The sequence below is a fragment of the Neoarius graeffei genome, chromosome 3 (genome assembly GCF_027579695.1).
Source record: "Neoarius graeffei isolate fNeoGra1 chromosome 3, fNeoGra1.pri, whole genome shotgun sequence".
Classification (NCBI taxonomy): domain Eukaryota; kingdom Metazoa; phylum Chordata; class Actinopteri; order Siluriformes; family Ariidae; genus Neoarius; species Neoarius graeffei.
The window spans coordinates 116,795,125-116,821,382 of NC_083571.1; the positions used below are offsets into that span (position 1 = coordinate 116,795,125).

A 26,258-nucleotide genomic window follows, 5' to 3' on the forward strand; every position below is an offset into this window, starting at 1 on the left:
CCACTGTTCCTGTGTTTTGTGTTTTTGTTAATTGCCTGTTTAGTCCTAATTATCTTCACCTGTGTCCTTAATTAGTTTGTGTATTTATACCCCTGAGTTCAGTCCTCTTGTCACGGAGTCTTTGTGCTGTTATGTTTATCTCCAGTTTCCTTTGTACTGTGTTTTGTGGATCTTCTGAGCTTTTGCATTTTTGCCTTTTTCTTTTTGAATTATACTCTTTGTTTTTGTTTTTTTGTTTTGCCCTGGATTGTATATAGTGTACATAGTATAAATAAACCTTTTGTTACTTTTTCTACTTCCGCCTCACGCCTCTGCATTTGAGTCATTCCTCTGGTGGCCTAGTGGGGGTTTGCTGGATCATCACACCAACGAACCAGGTTCGAGTCCCAGCAAAACCCTAACAGAAAGACTCCGTCATGACCGACTCAGCAGAGGCTGCTTCAACTGTCTACCCGGCCAACCTTCAGGGAATTATGGCAGCTTTGACACGCTTCGGAGCGACCATGGACGCTCATGGACGTACGCTCACCAGCCAACGTGAGGCCCTTGCTCGCCACGAGGAACTGCTTCAGCAAATTGGGAAAACCCTGGCACAGCTGACATCTCTGCCTGCATCTCCTGATCCAGTTCCTGCTCCTGATCCAGCTCCTGCTCCAGTGCCTCCTGCCATGCTGCCTTCTTCACCTCGCGAACCCAGCCTTCCTGCACCACAGAGGTATGACGGCAAGCACAGTGAGTGCCGAGAGTTCCTTACCCAGTGTCAACTCACCTTTGAGCTTCAGCCTACCACCTACACTACGGATCGCCGCAAGATTGCCTTTGTGATCACCTTATTAGCTGGTAAGGCGCGAGCCTGGGCTACTGCTATCTGGCAAAGACAGGGACCTGAGTGCTTTGATTTCCAGCTGTTTTCTGAAGAGATGCTTCGGGTCTTCGATCAGGCAGACATCAGTACTGACGCAGCCCGAAAGCTCATGTCCATCCGGCAAGGAGGAAGCGTCGCAGATTACGCCATCTCGTTCCGGACACTCGCAGCAGTAAGTGGATGGAATGAGACTGCCCTGGTGTCAGCCTTCCACCATGGTCTGTCTGACCCCATCAAGGACGGTCTGGCCTCTATTGGATGCCCAAGTGACCTCGAAACCCTCATCTCACATGCTATTCGTCTGGACAACAGGATGAGAGAACGCCACCAAGCCTTGAGCCCCCCCAGCCTCCCTACCTCTACCTGGAGACCGTCTACCTCCTTCAGTGACTGTCCAGAACCCATGCAAGTGGGTCGTACTCGCCTCTCCGCATCTGAGAGGGAGCGCAGAAGGAGGGACAAGTGCTGCATCTACTGTGGCAAGCCTGGTCACTTCCGAGCATCATGTCCCGAACTCTTGGGAAAAGGACCGCCCCGTCCAGCCGAGGGAGGGTTGTGACGGGGCCTACCCTCTCTCCCGGACTCCCTGGCCAAGGAATCTACATCCCGGTCTCCATCTCCTGGGGTGAGTCTGTCCACTCTTGTCAAGCTTTGATAGACTCAGGGGCGGCTGGGAACTTTATGGATATTCACTTCGCCCAAAGCATCAATATACCTACTGCACCTCTTGAAGTCCCTCTGTCTGTGTCTGCCCTCGATGGCCAAGCGTTAGGTGATGGAAGAGTCACTCAAGTTACTTCTCCAGTCTTCCTCCAGTCTCAAGGTCACAAGGAAGAAATATCCCTGCACCTGATTCCTTCACCTGAGTTCCCAGTTATTCTAGGCCTTCCTTGGCTTACTCGCCACAACCCTCGCATAGACTGGGTAACAAGCCAGGTTGTGGAATGGGGCCCTGCATGCCATGCCTCTTGTCTGCTCTCTAGCTCTCCTGTGTCTCCTGCCGAGCCCCCTGATCTCACCGAGTTATCTCAAGTTCCCACAGAGTACTGGGATCTCAAGGAGGTATTCAGCAAGAGCAGGGCCGCCGTTCTTCCTCCGCACCGGGCCTACGACTGTGCCATCGACTTGCTCCCTGGGACTACCCCTCCTCATGGCAGACTGTTTTCCCTCTCTCAGCCAGAACGCAAGGCTATGGAGGAATACCTCAAAGACGCCCTGGTCTCTGGGTTCATTCGACCCTCCACCTCACCTGCTGGTGCCGGCTTCTTCTTTGTCGGCAAGAAGGATGGGGGGCTTCGACCATGTATTGACTACAGGGGCCTGAACAAGATCACTGTGCGCAACCGATATCCCCTTCCGCTGATGTCCACTGCTTTCGACCTGCTCCAAGGCGCCACCGTCTTCACTAAGTTGGACCTACGGAATGCATACCACCTCATCCGTATCCGACAGGGAGACGAGTGGAAGACTGCCTTTAACACCCCGTCTGGGCACTACGAATACCAGGTGATGCCCTTCGGACTCACCAACGCACCAGCTGTTTTTCAGGCCCTAATCAACGACGTCTTAAGGGACATGATTAACCTGTACGTCTTTGTCTACCTCGATGACATCCTTATCTTTTCCAAGACCGTGCAGGAGCACCGCCACCATGTCCGCCAGGTTCTCCAGAGGCTGCTGCAGAACAATCTGTTCGCCAAGGCCCAGAAATGCGAATTTCATGTTCCCGAGGTCTCCTTTCTGGGATTTATTGTACGGACAGGCCAACTCCAAATGGACCCTGCCAAGACCCTGGCCGTCCGGGACTGGCCTACTCCCAAGTCCGTTAAGGAGGTTCAGCGGTTCTTAGGATTCGCTAACTTCTACCGCAAGTTCATCAGGAACTTCAGTTCTGTGGCAGCACCCATGTCAGACCTCACCAAAGGGACAGGTGGATCTTATGGCTGGTCTCCTCAGGCAGAAAAGGCGTTCAAAGACCTCAAGGCCCGCTTCTGCACGGCACCCATTCTGGTCCTCCCGGACACCTCCCAACCATTCATCGTGGAGGTGGACGCCTCGGACAGTGGTGTCGGCGCGGTACTCTCTCAACGTTCGGAAGGAAAGCTGCACCCCTGCGCTTACTTCTCCCACTGCCTGAGTCCTGCGGAGTCCCGGTACGATGTGGGGGATCGAGAACTGCTAGCAGTCAAACTGGCCCTTGAGGAGTGGAGGCACTGGCTGGAGGGAGCGCAACATCCATTCCTGGTTTGGACTGACCACAAGAACCTGGAGTACCTCCAGCAAGCCAAGAGACTGAACCCTCGACAGGCTAGGTGGGCCCTGTTTTTCAGTCGGTTTGACTTCACCCTCTCGTACCGTCCCGGCTCCAAGAACACCAAACCTGACGCACTGTCCAGGCTGTTCTCTGCCACTAACAGGGAGAATGAAGTCGGGCCTATTATCCCGGTGTCCCGGATTGTGGCCCCTGTCCGCTGGGGTATTGAGGAGGCTGTTCGACGAGCCCAACGCCAGGACCCCGGTCCTGGGATGGGGCCACCGGGCCTCTTGTACGTCCCACATCAAGCCCGGGCCAAGGTTCTCCATTGGGGTCACTCTTCCCCTCTCACCGCCCACCCGGGAGCTCGGAGGACCCTGGACTTCCTGAAAAGACGCTTCTGGTGGCCTAACATGGAGCAGGAAGTAAGGTCATTTGTCCTGTCCTGTGAGGTTTGCACCAGAACCAAGAACCCACGACAGCATCCCCAGGGTCTCCTGCATCCTCTGACCATTCCCCGGCGTCCCTGGTCCCACGTGGCAGTCGACTTCATCACGGGTCTCCCTGAGTCACAAGGTAACATGGTCATTTTGGTCATTGTTGACAGATTCTCCAAGGCCTGCCGCTTCATACCTCTGTGCAAACTCCCCTCTGCTCTTGAAACAGCGAAACTTATATTTAATCATGTCTTCCGAGTCTTTGGTCTTCCACAGGACATCGTCTCAGACCGAGGGCCCCAGTTCTCCTCCCGAGTGTGGCACGGGTTCTGCAAGGTCATCGGAGCCACTGCCAGCCTCTCCTCTGGGTTTCACCCACAGTCCAATGGTCAGACGGAGAGGCTCAACCAGGACCTGGAAACCACCCTGCGAGGCCTGGCTATGGATAACCCGACATCGTGGAGCACCTGGCTGCCATGGGCAGAGTACGCCCACAACACCCTGCAGTCATCGGCCACCAAGCTGTCGCCATTCCAGTGCCAATTCGGGTTCCAGCCACCTCTGTTCCCGGACCAGGAGGAGGACGCGGGGGTGCCCTCGGTCAACCAATATGTGAGACGGTGTCGCAAGACCTGGAGCAAGGTCAGGAAGACCCTCATACAGACCTCCAGAACCAACCAGACTCAGGCCAACCGCCACAGAAGACCTGCACACACTCTCCGCCCTGGGCAGCGGGTTTGGCTGTCCACTAAGGACCTTCCGCTGCGGGTGGAGAACCGCAAGCTTGCTCCTCGCTACATTGGCCCCTTCAAGGTGGTGCGCAGGGTGAACCCTGTCTCCTACCGGCTCCAGTTGCCCCGGACTCTGAGGATCAACCCCACTTTCCATGTTTCCCTGTTGCGGCCTGTACTGACGTCTACGTATGCCCCTGCCCCTAGGAACCCCCCACCCCCCCGCATCTTCCAGGGGCAGACTGTGTTCACTGTGCATCGCCTGCTTGACTCCCGCCGGGTCCGCGGCGGGTTGCAATATCTGGTGGACTGGGAGGGCTATGGTCCTGAGGAGCGCTGCTGGGTTCCTGCTCGGGATGTCCTGGATAAAGAACTGTGTCGGGACTTCCATTCGGCCCATCCGGATCGCCCTGGGAACGTCAGGAGACGCTCCTAGAGGGGGGGGTCCTGTTAGGACTTGGACTGTTTTGGCCTCTAGAGGCCGCTGTTATTTCCTTTTCGTGTCATGTTTATTTTGGCCTCTAGAGGCCGCCACTGTTCCTGTGTTTTGTGTTTTTGTTAATTGCCTGTTTAGTCCTAATTATCTTCACCTGTGTCCTTAATTAGTTTGTGTATTTATACCCCTGAGTTCAGTCCTCTTGTCACGGAGTCTTTGTGCTGTTATGTTTATCTCCAGTTTCCTTTGTACTGTGTTTTGTGGATCTTCTGAGCTTTTGCATTTTTGCCTTTTTCTTTTTGAATTATACTCTTTGTTTTTGTTTTTTTGTTTTGCCCTGGATTGTATATAGTGTACATAGTATAAATAAACCTTTTGTTACTTTTTCTACTTCCGCCTCACGCCTCTGCATTTGAGTCATTCCTCTGGTGGCCTAGTGGGGGTTTGCTGGATCATCACACCAACGAACCAGGTTCGAGTCCCAGCAAAACCCTAACAGCAATAACTAGCATACATGTAGCAAACTATAGCGCCACAAAAAAAATTGGCATTATATACATGATTTTTGCAGCTCATGCAGCTGTAAAACATTCTGGATTACAACTTAGGTCTTTTCTTACAGAATTTAAAACAAAAAAGTAATTTTAAAATAATTTAGGGCTTTTGTTTTGCAGCCTGTGCTTATTGCAGCAGTGGGGTCCACACGGACCCCAAGAAGGAATGCCTTGGTAGTTTCATTATGGAACATAAAAGAAATAAAAGAAGTTAACTTTCAGTGTGCTATTCAATTATAAAATGAAAGACAGATAAACTTTACTCTGGGGTCCGGTTGGACCCCAGTAACAAATTAATTATACCTTCACAATGCAAAAAGCTGATCTTCCGGTGCTTTAGTGTTTTAATTAAGACATAAATTCCGACAAATTCATAAAACGGTGAGGCAGTATGTCACATATTTTTAAAATGGCAAACAAACATATAGGTGTGGGGTCCAGATGGACCCCACTTGGTAGGATGAAGGTTAACAGTAGAAATGGATATTTTCAGGTGAGTAGCTATTTTTTTTTTAATAACCATTCCCTGATTTATGAAGGCCAACACACTTGAGGGAATTTGGCCTCTGTATTGCATCATATTTGTTCCCCAGTTAATCAGGAAGTCATGGATTACAGCTTGAAAGTTCATACGCACTCCAGTCAACTAAAAAATGGACAATTTAAATGGGAAACATGCTTCAGTTATGTCTGTGAAGGTTCTCAGTCATCCAGGTCATCTTAAACCATAGGTGCTAAAGAGAGCAACTGGACTTGCTTGAAATCCTTGAAGACGTTTCACCTCTCATCCGAAAGGCTTCTTCAATTCTGTCTGACTAGTGGGGAGTTCCAGGTATTTATCCTGTAGTGGACCAAAAGCAACCCTAAGGGGAGTCGTGGAGGTCACATGGATCGTTGACCCTCTCAGTCATGCTGTAGGTGTTAGGGTCACTGGAGGCTGGGTGTGAACACTCAGTGCATTTACATACACATCCAAATCGAGCTACTGTCGGTAATCGAGCTAAGGGTCCCAGCAGGGGTGCCAGAGAAATCCAATCCTACATGCACACAAGGAAATCGAGCTATTGTGTGAGGTACATTGTGCACCCAAGCCACAGGTGGCGCTACACGCCCCATCGTGTTGGTACACTTCCGGTTGTCGTCATGAAGAAGAGCTGTTCAATAGTATAAACAAAGTTATCAGTTCCGTGTTCACAAGAAGAACGATGACGAGGACAGCAACATCGAGATATATATATGTTAGGACTGGGACTGTTTTGGCCTCTAGAGGCCACTGTTATTTCCTTTTCTGGTCATGTTTGTTTTGGGCCTCTAGAGGTCACCACTGTGTTCTGTGTTTTGTTTTTGTCTTATTGACTGTTTCCTGCCCCGCCCTGTCCTTAATTAGTTTGTGTATAAATACCCCTCTGTTTGTTCCCTTGTCACGGAGTCTTTTTCCTATGTTATGCTGTTAGTGCTAGTTCCCTCTGTCCCATGTACCTTGCCTGTGTCTTTGTATTCTTGGTTTTGTTGCTTTCTTTTGGACTTTGTGGATTTTGTTTTTGACCTTTTTGATCTTCTGAGCGTTTGAGTTTTTGCCTTTTTTCTTATTTGGATTTTGGACTTTGTTCCTTTGGATATTTTTATTTTTGGTTTATCTTCTGAGCTTTGGATTGTTCTTTTTGTTTTTTCCCTTAGATTGTACATAGTGTAAATAAACTGTTTTTGATACTTTTCTACTTCTGCATCATGCCTCTGCACTTGAGTCATCCCCCTGGTGGCCTAGTGGGGGTTCACTGGATTATCACACCAGCGAACCAGGTTCGAATCCCAGCAAAACCCTAACAGAAAGACTCCGTCATGACCGACTCAGCAGAGGCTTCTTCATCTGTCTACCCGGCCAACCTTCAGGGAATGATGGCTGCGTTAACACGCCTCGGATCCACCATGGACACTCATGGACGGACTCTCGCAAGCCAACGTGAGACCCTTGCTCGCCACGAGGTACTGCTTCAGCAGATTGGGAGAACCCTGGCACAGCTGACTTCTCTGCCCCCATCTCCTCCGCCTGATTCTGCTCCTGCTCCACCATCTGCTCCTGCTCCAGTGCCTCCTGCCATGCTGCCTTCTTCACCTCGCGAACCCAGCCTTCCTGCACCACAGAGGTATGACGGCAAGCACAGTGAGTGTCGAGAGTTCCTTACCCAGTGTCAACTCACCTTTGAGCTTCAGCCTACCACCTACACTACGGATCACCGCAAGATTGCCTTTGTGATAACCTTGTTAGCTGGTAAGGCGTGAGCCTGGGCTACTGCTATCTGGCAGAGACAGGGACCTGAGTGCTCTGATTTCCAGCTGTTTACTGAGGAGATGCTGTGTGTCTTCGATCAAGCAGACATCAGTAAAGACACAGCCAGAAAGCTCATGTCCATCCGGCAAGGGGGAAGCGTCGCAGACTACGCCATCTCGTTCCGGACGCTCGCAGCAGTAAGTGGATGGAACGAGACTGCCCTGGTGTCAGCCTTCCACCATGGTCTGTCTGACCCCATCAAAGACGGTCTGGCTTCTATCAGATGCCCAAGTGACCTCGAAACACTGGTCTCACATTCTACTCGTCTGGACAACAGGATGAGAGAACGCTGCCAAGTCCTGAGCCTTCCCGGCCTCCCTGCCTCTACCTGGAGCCCGTCTACCTCCTCCAGTGACTGTCCAGAACCCATGCAAGTGGGCCGTACTCGCCTCTCCGCATCTGAGAGGGAGCGCAGAAGGAGGGACAAGTGCTGCATCTACTGTGGCAAGCCTGGTCACTTCCGAGCATCATGTCCCAAACTCTCGGGAAAAGGACCGCCCCATCCAGCCGAGGGAGGGTTGTGACGGGGCCTACCCTCTCTCCCGGACTCCCTGGCCAAGGAATCTACATCCCGGTCTCCATCTCCTGGGGTGAGTCCGTCCACTCTTGTCAAGCTTTGTTAGACTCAGGGGCGGCTGGAAACTTTATGGATATTCACTTCGCCCAAAGTATCAATGTCCCGACTGCACCTCTTGAAGTCCCACTGTCTGTGTCTGCCCTGAATGGCCAAGCCTTAGGTGACGGAAGAGTCACCCAAGTAACTTCTCCAGTCTTCCTCCAGTCTCAAGGTCACAAGGAAGAAATATCCCTGCACCTGATTCCTTCACCTGAGTTCCCAGTTATTCTAGGTCTCCCTTGGCTTACCCGCCACAACCCTCGTATAGACTGGGTCACTAGCCAGGTTGTGGAGTGGGGTCCTGCTTGCTATGCCTCTTGTCTGCTCTCTAGCTCTCCTGTGTCTCCTGCCGAGCCTCCTGATCTCACCGAGTTATCTCAAGTTCCCACAGAGTACTGGGATCTTAAGGAAGTTTTCAGCAAGAGCAGGGCCGCCGTTCTTCCTCCGCACCGTGCCTACGACTGTGCCATCGACTTGCTCCCTGGGACTACCCCTCCTCATGGCAGACTGTTTTCCCTCTCTCAGCCAGAACGCAAGGCCATGGAGGAATACCTCAAAGACGCCCTGGTCTCTGGGTTCATTCGACCCTCCACCTCACCCGCTGGTGCCGGCTTCTTCTTTGTCGGCAAGAAGGATGGGGGGCTCCGACCATGTATTGACTACAGGGGCCTGAACAAGATCACTGTGCGCAACTGATATCCCCTTCTGCTGATGTCCACAGCATTCGACCTGCTCCAAGGCGCCACCGTCTTCACCAAGTTGGACCTACGGAACGCATACCACCTCATCTGTATCCGACAGGGAGACGAGTGGAAGACTGCCTTCAACACCCCGTCTGGGCACTACGAATACCAGGTGATGCCCTTCGGACTCACCAACGCACCAGCTGTTTTTCAGGCCCTAATCAACGACGTCTTGAGGGACATGATTAACCTGTACGTTTTTGTCTACCTCGACGACATCCTTATCTTTTCCAAGACCATGCAGGAGCACCGCCACCATGTCCGCCAGGTTCTCCAGAGGCTGCTACAGAACAATCTGTTTGCCAAGGCCCAGAAATGCGAATTTCATGTTCCCGAGGTCCCGAAGAATCCCAGCAAAACCCTAACTATATATATATATATATTCAACTCCTTAAGCTGAATGAGCATGAATTCTATCTCCTCATTGCTCCAGAAGTGCACGTTTCTACTACTGTTGTCATGCCGTCCGACGGTGTTTTGTTTCCCCCTTGTGGTCTTGTCACTCGTCACTTCTGGAAGGGGCAGTGCTGAAGTAAGTAGCTCGACTACGTAGCTCGATAGGGTTTACATGCACTAAGTAGCTCGGCTACAATCGCATAATCTAGGTCGCGTAGCTCGATTACGAGAAATCCAGTTCGGTTCGATTTCAGCCGAGCTAAGGTGTTTCCATGGCATTTAGAACTTCGATTTCAGTCGAGCTACGGCAGAAATTCGATTTTCTCTATGTGCATGTAAATGCACTGAGTGTAGCAGCCTAGAGGGTTGTTAGAATGATTCTTTGGGTCAGCTGACTTCAATGACTCACATGATGGCAAAGAGAGCCAACGACCCTCTACAGGATGACTGAGAGGATCAACGACCCATGTGACTTCCACGACTCTCCTTAGGGTTGCTTTTGGTCCCCTAGAGGATAAATACCTGGAACTACCAGGTTTTTTCTGAATAAATTTATTTCAATTAAAGGTTGGATTTTTCTCATTTTTTCAGTGTGAGATGAAGCGACTAAACCAAAAGGTAGATTTTTTTTCTAACCCTTTTTACTCATCTGTGGGGGGGGGTGGGGGGGGGCAAGCATCATGGAGGGCACTGTACTTCTTAATATTCATAGTCTTGTATTAGGTATTATACTAAAATGTGTTGTAAGTAAGGAATGAAACATTTGGATGCATGCTGTTTTAGGAAAATAATCAATCAATGCCAATTCACACAACCTCGAGTGGATGATTTTCAAATACAGCACATACTGAACTGTTTTATTCCCCACATACCATTACAGTTTGCCGATGAATGTACATTCCTCAATAATAAATGTTCCTGTTGTCCTATTAGTTCCTGTTGTCACTTGTGTTATAACAGCCATACTGTTTTTCCATCACCAGCCTCTCCTTTTCTTCTCCTCTTTCTTATCAAGGCAAATAAAATATAGCTTGTCATGTTACCATGAAACTGGAAAGTGCAAAGTTCTCTGTTCCAAAGACTCTTCCATGGCAGAAAATTTACTGACTGTTACAATACACTGACACTATTATATATCTTTGTTGCATGCTGAGTGCCATAATAATAATAATAATAATAATAATAATAATAATAATAATAATCCATTTAACTGTCTTATCTTCTATAATTTAGTTAAATAGTGGCTGCAGAGTACAGTAACTTGGGTGGTGTATTCATTTCATAGATTTGTTTTCTTTAATATATAAAAATTATTAATTTGTGAGATAACAAAACATTCATCAGTGCATGGCATTATTTTGCTGCTGAAAGCCAAGAGTGCAATAACGTGTGTGCATAAAAACTCACTCTCTTACAGAGATCTTTTGCTGTCTTGCAGAATTACACAAGCACATTCAAATGCACCCTGGAGCTTGTCTTCAGTTTCACCTAGGAATAAGAAAATGTACAGGAAAGATGATCATTTTATTGAGTATACCCATAACCCATTTTGTTTGGTTGATTAATGTTGGCAGTGGTGTTGAACTGGCAATGAAGGAAATCCCAGTAACAATTCACGTTATACCAGTTTTGATGACAAAGGAAGGTAATTTGTGAGCTTATTAATACCAAGCTAATTGTGTCAAAGAGCTTTTATTGAAAAATAGGTAAAATGCTCTTGACTTTGGCATATGATGAAAAATAAGGGTTGAGAAATTAAAGGTAGACTGCCTTTCAGATTTTTCAAGTTCAGCTCATCAAAAGAATTTTCCAGACACCCAATTATTTTTATTTAGTGGGCTGAAAGCTACTGAATTCGAATCAGTGACTTCCAATTTTATTAGTTTAAAAAAAAAAAGAGCAATTCATGAATTTAAGGCCACGTGGCCCTAAATTCTCCGCTATTTTTTCCTGCTTCACCATGATCGAATTCAAGATATTACATCTTGCATCACATGGTGGCTTTCCCCGTTCGTGCAAGGCATTGCAGGATAAATATTTGAAATAGGAGAGAAAAAGGGAGGACGTGAGTGTGCGAATGAAACGTGAAAGAGCGACTACAGTAATGGAAAGCAAGAAGAAAAGACGTTATGTTATATACAAAGGAAAGGAAACGCAGGACCAAATTAATAAATATGGGCACTCAGCGAGCACCTCGGTGTGATCAGCTGTTCGTTTAGTGACAGAATGATGGAACTGTCAGTGCACGCTCAAAGGGAAACCTGTAGATGGCAGTAATGCAACACTGTGGATGCCAGCTGCTGTAAAACCCAAAAGAAGAAGAAGGTAAACCTGCGCATGCGCACACGGACTTCCTCTGTCTGCTTGACTGCGCGAAGCGAGCGATTTCATGCACATTATTTGCTTTAATCCCCTCAAATTAAATAACTTCCCAGCCACAGAATGGCCTGATATTTTGTGAGATATTACAGAAATAAACAGATATCACAATCGCCACATTTCAGAGGGAACTAAATTTCACCAATTTTCTGAACTGGAAAGGCCGTCTAGCTTTAAGCATACTGTTTATTCATTCATTCATTTATTACATGTAAAACTCTACAGAGACAGCAAATCAGGATTGAACCAGTGACCCTGAAGAAATGTATGCAGTTTATTTTAATGTTGCGTTGTGTTTTTTTCCTTTTCTTTTCTTTTCTTTTCTTTTCTTTTCAGGCATTTCGATGGTCATTTGCCAGTAAAGTGGATGGTAATGAGATGTTGGAGATCCATATATACAACTACAGCAAAGTCTTCACTAACAGGTGTGTAAATCTTAATGAAATGTTTCACACATTAATATTTAGTGTTAAAGATTAAAACACACCCCTCAGAAATACTGTGGAACATTCTGTGATCCATCTACTGTATCCCTGACAGATTTACAGATGCATATACATTCGGCTCCATAATTATTGGTACCTTTGATAAAGATGAGTACAAAAGGGTTATAAAAGTCTTTCTGTCAAACTGTCTGAAATATGAGAGACAAATGAGAGAAATCGAATTTTTAGTTGAAGATAAAACGAACTTCAAGAAACAAAATCCTTGTGATTGGTGAAGACACGATGTGATTGGTCACACAGTCTAGATACCGCAAACGGTGATAATGCAGCACAATTTTTGAATATTCTATTGCTTGCGCTGGTGAAACATAGGATACTCTGACACTAGTGAATTTTAAAGTTGCATAATCTCTATTGAGAGGTGTGTACACACCATTTCAGAAAAATAGGTGTGTAAATGTCGTTTGTGTGCATTTAGCCTCCACTTTGGACGTTTCCATGTGGCTAATCTAACCTGGAAGTACACTGACTTAAATAAAAAAAAAAAAATTGTGCGAGATCTCACGTAAGTTTTATTGGATATTATTTTGAGATTGGCCTCAAATATAAATACTTTAACTTAGTGCTTGGCAGGAGCAAGGTTTTCAGATAAGTGAGTGAAATCTGAAGAGAATACTTAGTCCAAGGAGACACACTCATTGCAGGTTTGCTGAACTGACCTGGAAGTACATTGACATAATTGAAAAACTTTGAAAGTCCATCCATCCATCTGTTATCTGTAGCCGCTTATCCTGTGTAAGGTCGCAGGCAAGCTGGAGCCTATCCCAGCTGACTATGGGTGAGAGGCGGAGTACACCCTGGACAAGTCGCCAGGTCATCGCAGGGCTAACTTTGAAAGTTCTTTTTTCCCCCCTCCATGTCCCTTCCGGGACACCATGACAAACAGAACTACACAATAAAAATCCATCCATTGGCCATGATTTATTACAGAACCACACTGAAAAGGTTACATCCAAGTTTTTATTATCATACAAGCATTGAAAGGTAGCCTGCCTTTCAGATTTTTAAAGTTTAGGTCATAAAAAGAATTTTCCCCAACACCCAATTATTTTTATTCAGTGGGCTGAAAGCTGGGCGGCACGGTGGTGTAGTAGTTAGCACTGTCGCCTCACAGCAAGAATGTCCGGGTTTGAGCCCCATGGCCGGCGAGGGCCTTTCTGTGCTGAGTTTGCATGTTCTCCCCGTGTCCGCATGGGTTTCCTCCGGGTGCTCCGGTTTCCCCCACAGTCCAAAGACATGCAGGTTAGGTTAAGTGGTGACTCTAAATTGACCGTAGGTGTGAATGGTTGTCTGTGTCTATGTGTCAGCCCTGTGATGACCTGGCGACTTGTCCAGGGTGAACCCCGCCTTTCCCCCGTAGTCAGCTGGGATAGGCTCCAGCTTGCCTGAGACCCTGTAGAACAGGATAAAGTGGCTAGAGATAATGAGATGAGATGAGAACCATATGTCCATAAATTCTCTGCTATTTTTTCCTGCTTCACCATGACCCAATTCAAGATACTATGTCATGCATCACGTGATGGGCTTTCCCCGTTCGTGCAAGGCATTGTGGGATACAAATTTGAAGCAGGAGAGAAAAAGGGAGGACATGAGTGTGCGAATGAAACGTGAAAGAGCGACTACAGTAACGGAAAGCAAAGTGAGTCTCACTTTAATAGAAATTGAAAGGCCGTCTCACTTTAATAGATTCCATCATTTTATATTCTTACAAACTTGCATCTAGGGTGGCACGGTGGTGTAGTGGTTAGTGCTGTCGCCTCACAGCAAGAAGGTCTGGGTTCGAGCCCCGTGGCCGGCGAGGGCCTTTCTGTATGGAGTTTGCATGTTCTCGCCGTGTCCGCGTGGGTTTCCTCCGGGTGCTCCGGTTTCCCCCACAGTCCAAAGACATGCAGGTTAGGCTAAGTGGTGATTCTAAATTGAGCGTAGGTGTGAATGTGAGTGTGAATGGTTGTCTGTGTCTATGTGTCAGCCCTGTGATGACCTGGCGACTTGTCCAGGGTGTACCCCGCCTCTCGCCCATAGTCAGCTGGGATAGGCTCTAGCTTGCCTGCGACCCTCTTGAACAGGATAAAGTGGCTAGAGATAATGAGATGAATGAGACAAACTTGCATCTATTGAAGTAAATATTTCCAGCACAAGCCAATAAATCTCTAAATGCCTGAAGATGATACCATCTGCATCAGTTGTATCCTCTGTAAACTGTTTTCCTGTACTAGTTTATCATGAGGAAAATAAAAGAAGGGTGTGTAATGAAGCATTAGCCAGATTATGCATGCTTTTTGTTTGTTTTTGTTCATTTGCTGTTAAAAATACTTGCTAGAAAAATTGAGATGAGAGGTGTGAATTAGGACTGGGAACCTGCAGGAGTTGTGACAGGGACCCTCATCAAAAAGTTCACATCTATAGTCTATTTAGGAAAAGAGGATGTGTTTCGTGTGGCTAAGCAAATTAAGAGAGAACATCAGGACATCGTGGATGAAAGTTGTATTAAAGATGATCTAGGCAATCTCTCACTCCGTGATGATGACAAGAAAAGGGCATGGAAAGAGCACTATGAATGCCTTCTCAACTTTGAATTCCCCTGGTGTCCCGAAGATCTACCTGTTGCCAGCCCCCCCCCATACTAGTGACTGGTGAAATGATTGCAGAGGCTATGAAGAACAAGATGAGGCCTGGAAAATCCCCTGGTCCCTCTGGTGTTGTTGCCGAAATGCTTAAAGCTGCTATTGATGTCAGCTGTCCCCTTGTGACAAAGCTTGCAAATGCCATCATAGTTGAGGGGAAAATACATGTGGACTGGAATACTAGTTATATCATCAACCTGTTCAAGGGCAAGGGTGATGCCACAGAGGTAACTATCGCGGCTTGAAGCTAACGGAGCATTGCCTGAAGATCATCGAAAGAGTGTTGGACAAAGTGATACATGGTATTGTGGACATAAGTGAAATTCAGTTTGGCTTTGTTCCAGGCAGAGGAACAAATGATGTTATCTTTATTGTGAGACAACTGCAGGAAAAGTATCTGGCTAAAGAAAGAAATCTATACTTTGCTTTTGTCGACCTTGAAAAGGCCTTTGATCGTGTGCCACGTGAAGTCCTGTGGTGGGCCTTGAGGTGAATGGGAGTCCCAGAGTGGATCGTGAGAACAGTCCAGACAATGCATGCCAATGCCAAGAGCAAGGTCAGGATCAACCAGACTTTCAGTGACGACTTCGACGTAAAAGTGGGTGTCCACCAAGGATCTGTTCTGAGCCCCTTGTTATTTATCATTGTTCTTGAAGCTCTGTCATGAGATGTTGCTTCTGGTGCTCCCTGGGAGCTTCTGTATGCAGATGACCTTGTGATTATAGCTGAGACCCTAGATGAGCTCAAGGAAAAGGTCCTGCTGTGGAAGAATGGTTTAGAATCCAAAGGACTGAGTCGTATCTACAGCTCCTGTGTCAGAAGTGCAATGCTATATGCTAGTAAGAACTGGCCTCTGAGAAGAGAGGCTATGAAGTGCCTGGAGAGGAATGAGAGAGCTATGCTCAGGTGGATGTGTAATGTGAAACCCGAGGCTGAGGTCAGCACCAGTAGTCTTCACCAGAGACTAGGCCTGGGGCAGCTTGATACTGACCTCAGGTGCAAACGCCTGCAGTGGTTCGGTCATGTCCACTGAAGCACATCGAGCACTGGGAAGGTGGTGTCCTTGCAGGTGGAGCGAGGAAAAAGGGCCACCCACGCAAGAAATGGAAGGAGGTGGTCACCCAGGACTTGAGGGAGTGGTACCTCACACCCAAGGATGCACTGGACAGGGTCTACTGAAAAAGAAGCCTACAAACGTACCATGCAGTGTTCAACCCACCAGTGGTGGATGAAGGACGTTAAACCGGATAGTGAGTGAGTCTGGAAAAAGTCCAAAAAAGAGCAGCACGGTTTATTACTAATAACTACAGCAAGACCACAGGTGTAACAGCAATCATCCAGGATTGGAAATGGGACACAATCCAAAACCATTGCAATGTAGCTCGACTCATAGTGTTGTACAAGGAAGCTCACTCTATCCAGTACGTCACTTGCTTGTAAACCCTGTGAGCAAACCACGAACACATCAACATCATAAGCTAAACTACAATAATATTCAGACAAACAAGGACTGTTACCGCTTGTCATTATATCCAAGAATGATCCCACAATGGAACTTATTCCCTCCACATGGTAAAGTGGCCAAAGACATACCTACATTTAAGGACCTGCTTGACAGAGTTAAAATATAAGTGCTATAACCATGCATGCATGATAGTCTGCACATGTACAGTATTGTTTGAAAGTTTGTGAACCCTTTAGAATTTTCTATATTTCTGCATAAATATGACCTAAAACATCATCAGATTTTCACACAGGTCCTAAAAGTAGATAAAGAGAACCCAATTAAACAAATGAGACAAAAATATTGTACTTGGTAATTTATTTATTGAGGAAAATGATCCAGTATTACATATCTATGAGTGGCAAAAGTATGTGAACCTTTGCTTTCAGTATCTGGTGTGACCCCCTTGTGCAGCAATAACTGCAACTAAACGTTTGCGGTAACTGTTGATCAGTCCTGCACACCGGCTTGGAGGAATTTTAGCCCGTTCCTCCATACAGAACAGCTTCAACTCTGGGATGTTGGTGGGTTTCCTCAGATGAACTGCTCGCTTCAGGTCCTTCCACAACATTTCCATTGGCTTAAGGTCAGGACTTTGACTTGGCCATTCCAAAACATTAACTTTATTCTTCTTTAACCATTCTTTGGTAGAATGACTTGTGTGCTTAGGGTCATTGTCTTGCTGCATGACCCACCTTCTCTTGAGATTCAGTTCATGGACACATGTCCTGACATTTTCCTTTAGAATTCGCTGGTATAATTCAGAATTCATTGTTCCATTAATGATGGCAAACCATCCTGGCCCAGATGCAGCAAAATAGGTCCAAACCATGATACTACCACCACCATGTTTCACAGATGGGATAAGGTTCTTCTGCTGGAATACAGTGTTTTCCTTTCTCCAAACATAATGCTTTTCATTTAAACCAAAAAGTTCTATTTTGGTCTCATCCATCCACAAAACATTTTACCAATAGCCTTCTGGCTTATCCACATGATCTTTAGCAAACTGCAGATGAGCAGCAATGTTCTTTTTGGAAAGCAGTGGCTTTCTCCTTGCAACCCTGCCATGCACACCATTGTTGTTCAGTGTTCTCCTGATAGTGGACTCATGAACTTTAACATTAGCCTATGTGAGAGAGGCCTTCAGTTGCTTAGAAGTTACCCTGGGGTCCTTTGTGACTTTACTGACTATTACACGCCTTGCTCTTGGAGTGATCTTTGTTGGTCGACCACTCCTGGGGAGGGTAACAATGGTCTTGAATTTCATCCATTTGTACACAATCTGTCCGACTGTGGATTGGTGGAGTCCAAACTCTTTAGAGATGGTTTTGTAACCTTTTCCAGCCTGATGAGCATCAACAACGCTTTTTCTGAGGTCCTCAGAAATGTCCTTTGTTCGTGCCATGATATACTTCCACAAACATGTGTTGTGAAGATCAGACTTTGATAGATCCCTGTTCTTTAAATAAAACAGGGTGCCCACTCACACCTGATTGTCATCCCATTGATTGAAAACACCTGACTCTAATTTCAACTTCAAATTAACTGCTAATCCTAGAGGTTCACATACTTTTGCCACTCACAGATATGTAATATTGGATCATTTTCCTCAATAAATAAATGACTAAGTATAATATTTTTGTCTCATTTGGTTAACTGGGTTCTCTTTATCTACTTTTAGGACTTGTGTGAAAATCTGATGATGTTTTAGGTCATTTATGCAGGAATATGGAAAATTCTAACGGGTCCACAAACTTTCAAGCACCACTGTATAACCACTTATGGAGGCACTTTGTGCAGTAACAACAAGACAAGACAAGACAGGGAAGATTATACTTTCATGCAAGTGCAAGCAAGTTGTCACACAAAGGTAGGCGTATCAGATGTTCGCTGGCCGTGCTGTGAAAACTGTCCATGCAGACGCTCATCTAAGTTTCCAAACCTGTCATTGCTTCACTCTTGAATATTTTCTATCATTAAAAATGTATAGTCTCTGCTTTCCAAAGAAATATATCTGGTTAAGATCTGTTCAGCAGAGGTGGGACAAAGTCACTAATGTGCAAGTCACAAGTAAGTCTCAAGTCCTACCACTCAAGTCCGAGTCAAGTCACAAGTCAAGGCACTTTTGACCAAGTCAAGTCCAAGTCCTACCCAAGCCAAGTCGAGTCCAAGTCCAAGTCTCATTTTTTTCCAAGTCCCTAACAAGTCACCATTTATTCTACAGGCAATCAACACATTTTTGATCACAAATGTATTACCTCTCCACACTGCAGTGTATGTCCTCCTTTGCCGGTCACCTTGGATAAAAATGTCTGCTAAATGTAATGTAATGTCAATGATTCATAGAGTCAGCACAAGTAACTACAGTCTTTTCCGTTTTAAAATGTTTTAGAGCTTGTGCCCCAAGACAATCAAAGAATCTCAGAGGAGACAATGATTAGTTAGTTAACGTTAGTAAAGCATCCTAAATTTTCAGTGAGTTTAGTTTGAGTGAGTCAGTGTACATCTGAGGCTAAGGGTGTGAGAATGAGTGAAAGTATGACCATTTCCTTAAATTTTTTATTGGAAAATTAGTGAGAAATTAAAACAAAATTCTAAACAAAACTAGTACTGGTACTGTGTAACAAAAATCATTTTCTTTTCATTTCATTCATGTCATTTTTCACATAAAAATGCTTTTCATGTACATTTTAAGACATGAAACTCAAAGTCCAAGCTAACAGATGATCTGTGTACTTTTAGAATCAAAGAATGGTTTTCCTTCTGAAGTTAGGCACTGTCCCAACATACAACATGACATGCCTTTAACACAATACAACGTGGCTTGAGTACGTTTGTGTGTGTGAGAGAGACCAACTAACTGACAAAAAATTCCGGAAATATCTGTTCTCCACTACTGAGAGAGGGATGTTGCATCCAATGACCAAATCTGTTAGTATTGAATTTGTGATGGCTTTTTGTTGTGGGTGGGTAGCATTGTACTGTCTATCTTTTGCAGTAAGGAATCCAGAAATGGACGGCTGCTCTGTCTCACTTGGGATGATCTTGTTCTTCAGATATTCTGCAAATCTAAACAAGAAAAAAAAAAGTAAAATTAGTAGGCCTACTTGTTTTCTGTTTTTAATCATGTAGACATTAACATGTTTTTATCATTTTCAATATCAAAGTCTGAGTTCATTTAATCTGAACATATTTGTTTATGCACAGTATAATGTTTAATACAAGCCAGCCAGGATGTTCCCTTAAGCAGTTTAGCTAGACCACAATGCATTCACTAAACACTCGCTAAAATACCGGTAGCCTCAGTAAACACAGAACGTTGTGACGATGTAGCCAGAATCAGAGTCCTCTAGGGCTCTGGCCAGAATGTGAGAATGAAGCCCTGGCAACATTCTAGAGAGCTGTATAATAAAGTAGAATAAACAGTTGTTGTGAATTTCAGAATGTTCAGCGGAATCCTCCAGATCCAAGTTGCGTGCTTTTGGCGAATTTGGTTTCTCGCCAGAGACTAATAAATGCACTGGTAAAGCCACGCTATGTAGAGGCATTGTGTGCCCTGTCGCTTGGGTAAGACTGTGGGATAATGCTTCGCATCGGAGTAGGCTACACTCCAATCTGTCGGGATGTACTGCACTATAAAACGTCAGCTGAGCTTACATTTTACATAGCCCAAATGGCCCTTTATTCACATTGCCTACATGACACCAGAGAGAAGAAGAGAATAGAATTGAATGTCTCTGATGACGCGTAATCCCAGCACTAATAACACACATGGCACAGCGTCCACGACTTGGTGCAGTACGTAGCAAACAGTTAAACGCCTGGTTTAACTTGCATTGCTAGCCATCTCGTCTCAGTGGTTTAAATGCCTTTCATGACAAGCACTGACTTTCCCATTGCAAACAGCGAACTTCTGTTTTACATACTTAGTTTGCAGCCTGGGTAACTGTTTATTTGATTCACGTTTTATCCTTTGCTGTCCGGTTCTTATCATAAGTCTGTGTCGTTCTGACCAGAGCCTTTATAACAATCTTGTAAACGTTCTCTGCTCTGACCAAATCACCACCTTCTGGCTATGCCTTCCCAATGTGTGTTAACTGGTAGCCTAGCCCACATAATCTAACACTAGACTGAACACAAAAGCAATCCAATAAAAAAATCTACTTCACTATTTTATATTCAGCAAAGCAAAACAAATCCTTGACAGCGTTAATACATTAACACATTCCACTTCTAGCCACGAACTAGCCTGTACAGATTCTTGCTAGCTGTAGCCTAGCTTTGTTACTTACTTGTCCTTATGCAGCCTCAGGCGACGAACGAAGTTTGATGTGGTTGACTGGCTGTCCGAAATTGTGGCTCCACATGTTCTGCACGTAGCAATGCGTTTGCCATCTGTATTGGAGTATTCTTTAAATCCAAAGGAAATTACGCGGGGAATCATGTTTTTATCCGTCCGTTCATCATTCAGCGTCCTCGTTGCCCATCACCGTTTGGTTTTTCATTTGAACCAGTTGAAGTGCTTGAGTGACACCTAGTGCTAGTGGATTGAGCTGCCGTAGCCTAGGACAAGGAGCTACACCGCATTCAAATAATAACGAGTGTACTTGGATTCAAAATCGAGGGGGGGAAAAAAGAATATTTATACCTGATACGCCAAGTCACTGCAAGCTAAAACTGTCAAGTCCAAGTCAAGTCTCGAGTCAACAGCGTGCAAGTCCGAGTCGAGTTGCAAGTCATTCCTCATCTAGGGATTTCAAGTCTCAAGTCATCAAAATGGTGACTCGAGTCTGACTCGAGTCCAAGTCACATGACTCGAGTCCACATGTCTGCTGTTCAGTACTTTGGGAGTAACAACAGGTTGAAGTCGGTACAACAGAGTAAAAACTCTGCTCGCGGGATGTTGAGAAACTGCCAGTGATTTTCTTTTTGAATCACAGGAAAGTGGTCAGGCTCTCTCTCTGGCTCTCGTACGCATGCTGAGCAAGTGGGCGGAGTCCGAGTGTGTGAGTGCGTGAGTGGTGCTGAGTGTGGTCGCTGTGCCATTGTTTTCACTACTTTTTCTACCTTTTCTCGTCTGTTTGCTTATTTTTTCTTTTTTTTGTATGGCTTGTTTTGTTTTTTTGTTGTTTAAGGTTTAGTTTGGATGGGTTGTTTGGAGTAGTTTGGTTTTTTGTTTTATTTCTTTGCCGAGGCGTCTGCCCCGATCTGGGAGCATGGCGGCCTTAGGCACAGGAATGTTTGGGTCTTTAACGCGGCGGCATGCCATTAAAATAGCAGCAAAAGCCAGCGCTGAAGAGTGTAGTTTGGCTGTTGGTGAGATGGTCGGTCATGACAAAATTCTCTCTGCAGCCCGTATGAACAAGGCAGTCATTTTGTTTCTTGAGACAGTGGAATTGGCAAATGAAATGGTTGAAAGGGGAGTAGTAATTGATGGTGTCTTCACCTCAGTGCTCCCTTTATCAGCACCCTCTAAAAAAGTAATCATATCCAATATTCCGCCCTTTATTAAGGATGAAATCCTTATTGAAGCTCTATCCCGTCATGGTAAACTGGTATCACCCATAAGGAAGATAGCGATTTCCAGCAGCAATCCCCTCCTTAAACAAGTTGTGTCATTCAGACGTTTTGTGTATATGATCATGAAAGATAACAAAGACTTAGATTTTACTCTGAATGTGCCGGTAGAGGGGTTTTATTATTCGGTTTATGTGTCCTCCTGTCTGATGAAGTGTTTTGGCTGTGGCCTTACTGGCCATTTAGTGCGGGCTTGCCCAGACAGAGTGGGTAGTACTCCCGCTGAGGGGGAATCTAATAGCGAGCAAACCCCCAGTGATAACGTTCCCAGTAATGGGGAGGGTGCAGAAGCTAATAGCGCTCCGACAGAGGGAGAGGGGGAAAGTTCCTCGGCCGAGGTAAGTCCCCCGCATAGTACCTCTGATGAGCCAGCAGGGGAAGGTGCGTCCCAAGCTGAGCCTGAAAGCTTAGATATTCCCCAAACTAGTGGAGCAGTAGAAGATGATTATCTGACAGATGAGATTGATGATGACAGATGAGACTGCAGTTTGTAAAAAGGCTCTTGACAGGGCTTACAGATGTTGCATGGAGGGGTTTGAGCTGTGCAATATTGAAAATGGGTGGGAGTTTGGGGTCAGACAAATCCTTGTTTTTGATTAAATCAGATGAAATGTTGTTTTCAAAGTTGCCACCGTTTTATCGCAGTTGTTTGAAAGTCTGGGCCTTGTTTAATGTCAGAAGGTTTGGCCCTGCAACCTCCTTGCATTGGCTCTTGCAAGAGCCTGTGGTTGGAGGTGCTCGTCTGGATGTCTCCTCGGCCAATTTCCCGTTGCTACAGAAGATGCTGTGTGGCGCCAAGATCGTCACTTTGAAAGATGTAGTGGACTTGACGGGGCCATATTTTGGGAATAAGAGGGGGCTTGCTGATTCCTTGGGGCTGAGGTTGCTTCAGGTGGTATCGCAGCTCCTGGAAAAATGGTGTGCTGCCTGCACCACAGATGAGATTGAACTGCTTGTGGGCTATTGTGCAGGGGTGTGTCGTCCTAACGAGGAGAACCTTTTTCCTGGGCTGGTAGTCTGGCCCAATTTGGACAGGTGTACAGGTCCACTTCTATCTAGGAACCCAAACACTATGCTGCTAAATATGGCTACGGGGAAACAGCTGTATCATGCTTGTGTCAAAGCTTTTAATAAGAAAAGTTTGGAGAGCAGAGCTGACACACCGTGGAGCGCTGCTCTCAAACTGAATAGTGGGGTGAGGCCGGAATGGAGAGCACTTTATAAACCACCATTGGCTAAGAGAGTGGGTGATTTACAGTGGAGAATTCTTCATGGAGCAGTCTCTGTCAATGCTTTTGTTTCAGTGATAAACAGAAATGTAAGTCAGGAATGTCCTTTCTGCTACCAAAGGGAAACTGTTTTTCATGCTTTTACATTTTGTTTAAGATTAGAACCCTTGTTCTGCATGCTGAAAGATGTATTTGGTGCATTTAGTGAAGAGTTCTCCACTGAGACGTTTGTCCTTGGTTTTAAATATGTTAAGAAAAGACAAAATGTATGTAAAATTTTGAATTTCGTCCTGGGTCAAGCCAAGATGGCTATTTACATTACTAGGAGGAATAAGGTCGAGCACCAACCAGGGACTAATGTCGTTGTTCTGTTTCCTGCCCTGGTTAAAGCCAGAGTTTTGGTTGATTTCAGGTTTTATGAGCTAATGCAAAATCTTGAAACATTTAAGGATGTGTGGTGTGTCAAAGAAGCGATCTGCACTGTAATTGAAAATGAATTGCATTTTAGCCATATAATTTATTTTAATTTTTATATATTCTTTTTTAATCTCTACATCTTTGATGGAAAGGAATAATTAATTGCCCTACTCTAGTTTTGTAAAACTGAATAAAGTATGATTTTAAAAATCAAATCTCTCTCTCCCTCTCTTCTGATCGGTTTCCCACTGGATTACTCATCAATATCAATCAGATCACTTTTATAGGGATGTTCTCTCACTCTCACTGTTTCTGATGAAGGATTCAGCAACATTTTCCATCCACTAGTTTTGATGTTCTGATTCACGGGAGAGTTTGAAGTGAGTTTTCATAGCTTTACCTACTTATTTTTTCAAATCAAACTGATTCATGTAAATAAATAACTATTTTAGAATATAACTGGAGTTGTTCTGATGACAAATATTGAGATTTTAGTGGTCGGAATAAGATTAAAAAAAACATACTGTAAGTCAGAAACGCGAGCATCAATTTCAGTTCAGTTAATATGAATTGTTTATCGGATGTGGATCAGACAGTTTTTTCATGGTTTATCTTGAAAGCTGTGAATATTAATCAAATAATCATTTATATTCTTTCATATAAACACTATTGAGTAATACAAAGGCCTACAGAGCACAAAGAGAGGATTATAAATAATCGTTTATTCCTTTTTTATTGAGTGTACCAATTTAATGTTTTTACCTAATTAGAATAATTAATACTAATTAAATACTAATTTGCATAATTTGTTTTTACTAATTTTTAAAACTTTGTATTCAGTATACAACCATCTCTGTGCCTGTTGATTTCTATGTAAATATCTTGAAAAATAGAAAAGTTATGAAGAAAAACCATTTGATCTCATTGGTTAATGAGGCCCATTTTGGACCATGTGATCCTCAGAATATTACAGCAGTTTTCTAAAAATTAAGCCATTTTTTTTCAATCTTTGATTTGTAATATCTCAAGAACAGATAAACATATTCTAATTCTGTAATAAGTCTGTTGTTCTGCATTCAATTCTGAATTCAATGAGAGCAGTTTCAAGCAATTTGGATTGAATTTGAATTTTCACCTGATATGCCTACACATAGTGCTCAAATAAAGACAATGTTCATTAGTATAAACATGCCGTGGTTCTAAGGAGCTGTCTGGTCAGGATTGTGTGGTTTACTGGATACTGTATATTTTGTGAAATAGAACGGGCACAAACAAAAGCAATAATCCCATGTTCCCAGGGTTTTCCAGAATTTCCTATGGCATAGATGTAGGTTTCATATTTAATTACCAAAAAAACAACAACCCAAAAACAAACAAACAAAAAACCCCATCAGGTTTTCACCCTTATGCTTTTAAATCTGATCGGTCTTAAAGTTGATCTAAAATTCTATGTGACGTTAACTTTTGTTCACATATTTTATAGCCTGGAAATGAGCTCTCTCATCTCTGCTACTTTCTTAAAAGACAACTCACAAAGCATATGCCATTTCAGAAGGGAGTGTTTGGTCAGATGAGGAAAGGGAAGGTTTTTCAAGGGTTTTAATGCTATGACTGTTTGCCCTACAGGCTGAAATACAAGGTGTTTATATAAAGCTAGACGGCCTTTCAATTTCACAAAATTGGTGAAATTTAATTCCGTCTGAAATGTGGTGATTGTGATATCTGTTTATTTCCGTAATATCTCACAAAACATCAGGCCATTCTGTGGCTGGGAAGTTATTTAATTTGAGGGGATTAAAGCAAATAATGTGCATGAAATCACTCGCTTGGCGCAGTCAAGCAGACAGAGGAAGTCCGTGTGCGCATGCGCAGGTTTACCTTCTTCTTCTTTTGGGTTTTACAGCAGCTGGCATCCACAGTGTTGCATTACTGCCATCTACAGGTTTCCCTTTGAGCGTGCACTGACAGTTCCATCATTCTGTCGCTAAACGAACAGCTGATCACACCGAGGTGCTCGCTGAGCGCCCATATTTATTAGTTTGGTCCTGCGTTTCCTTTCCTTCGTATATAACATAACGTCTTTTCTTCTTGCTTTCTTTCTGTTACTGTAGTCGGTCTTTCACGTTTCACTCACACACTCACGTCCTCCATTTTTCTCTCTTGTTTCAAATTTGTATCTCACAATGCCTTGCGTGAACGGGGAAAGCCCACCATGTGATGCATGATGTAGTATCTTGAATTGGGTCATGGTGAAGCAGGAAAAAATAATGGAGGCTACATGGCTCTAAATTCATTAATTGTTCTATTTAAAAAAAACCTAATAAAATTGGAAGTCTGTGATTTGAATTCAGTAGCTTTTGGTCACTAAACAAAAATTATTGGGTGCTGGGAAAATTCTTTTTATGACCTACACTTAAAAAATCTGAAAGGCAGTACAGCTTTAAGGTTAATTACGGCTGTTTGCGTGTGTGTGTGAAATCATGTAAAATTATTTTGGTAGTGTTTGTTCAATATTTCTACTGTGGTAGTGGGTGTGTGTTTTTTTCTCATTCTCTTAACTTTTCCTACACTTTTCACCTTCATGCAATGTTATCTTTTTTCAGAGGTAGGGTGTTGGTTAGTACCCTTATGTTCTTATCATTCAGCCACAGCCTCTGT

The 26,258-nt window shown here is 44.7% G+C and overlaps 1 protein-coding gene across 2 annotated transcripts in view; it reads left to right on the top strand.

Moving 5' to 3' along the window:
- Positions 1-26,258, top strand: part of otofa (otoferlin a) — a 238,015-nt gene that overhangs the window by 46,743 nt on the left and 165,014 nt on the right. For both annotated transcript variants that reach the window (XM_060917975.1, XM_060917976.1), the window contains exon 3: positions 12,077-12,165. In XM_060917975.1, the coding sequence (XP_060773958.1) occupies positions 12,077-12,165 (89 nt within the window). The remainder of the gene's footprint in view (positions 1-12,076; positions 12,166-26,258) is intronic.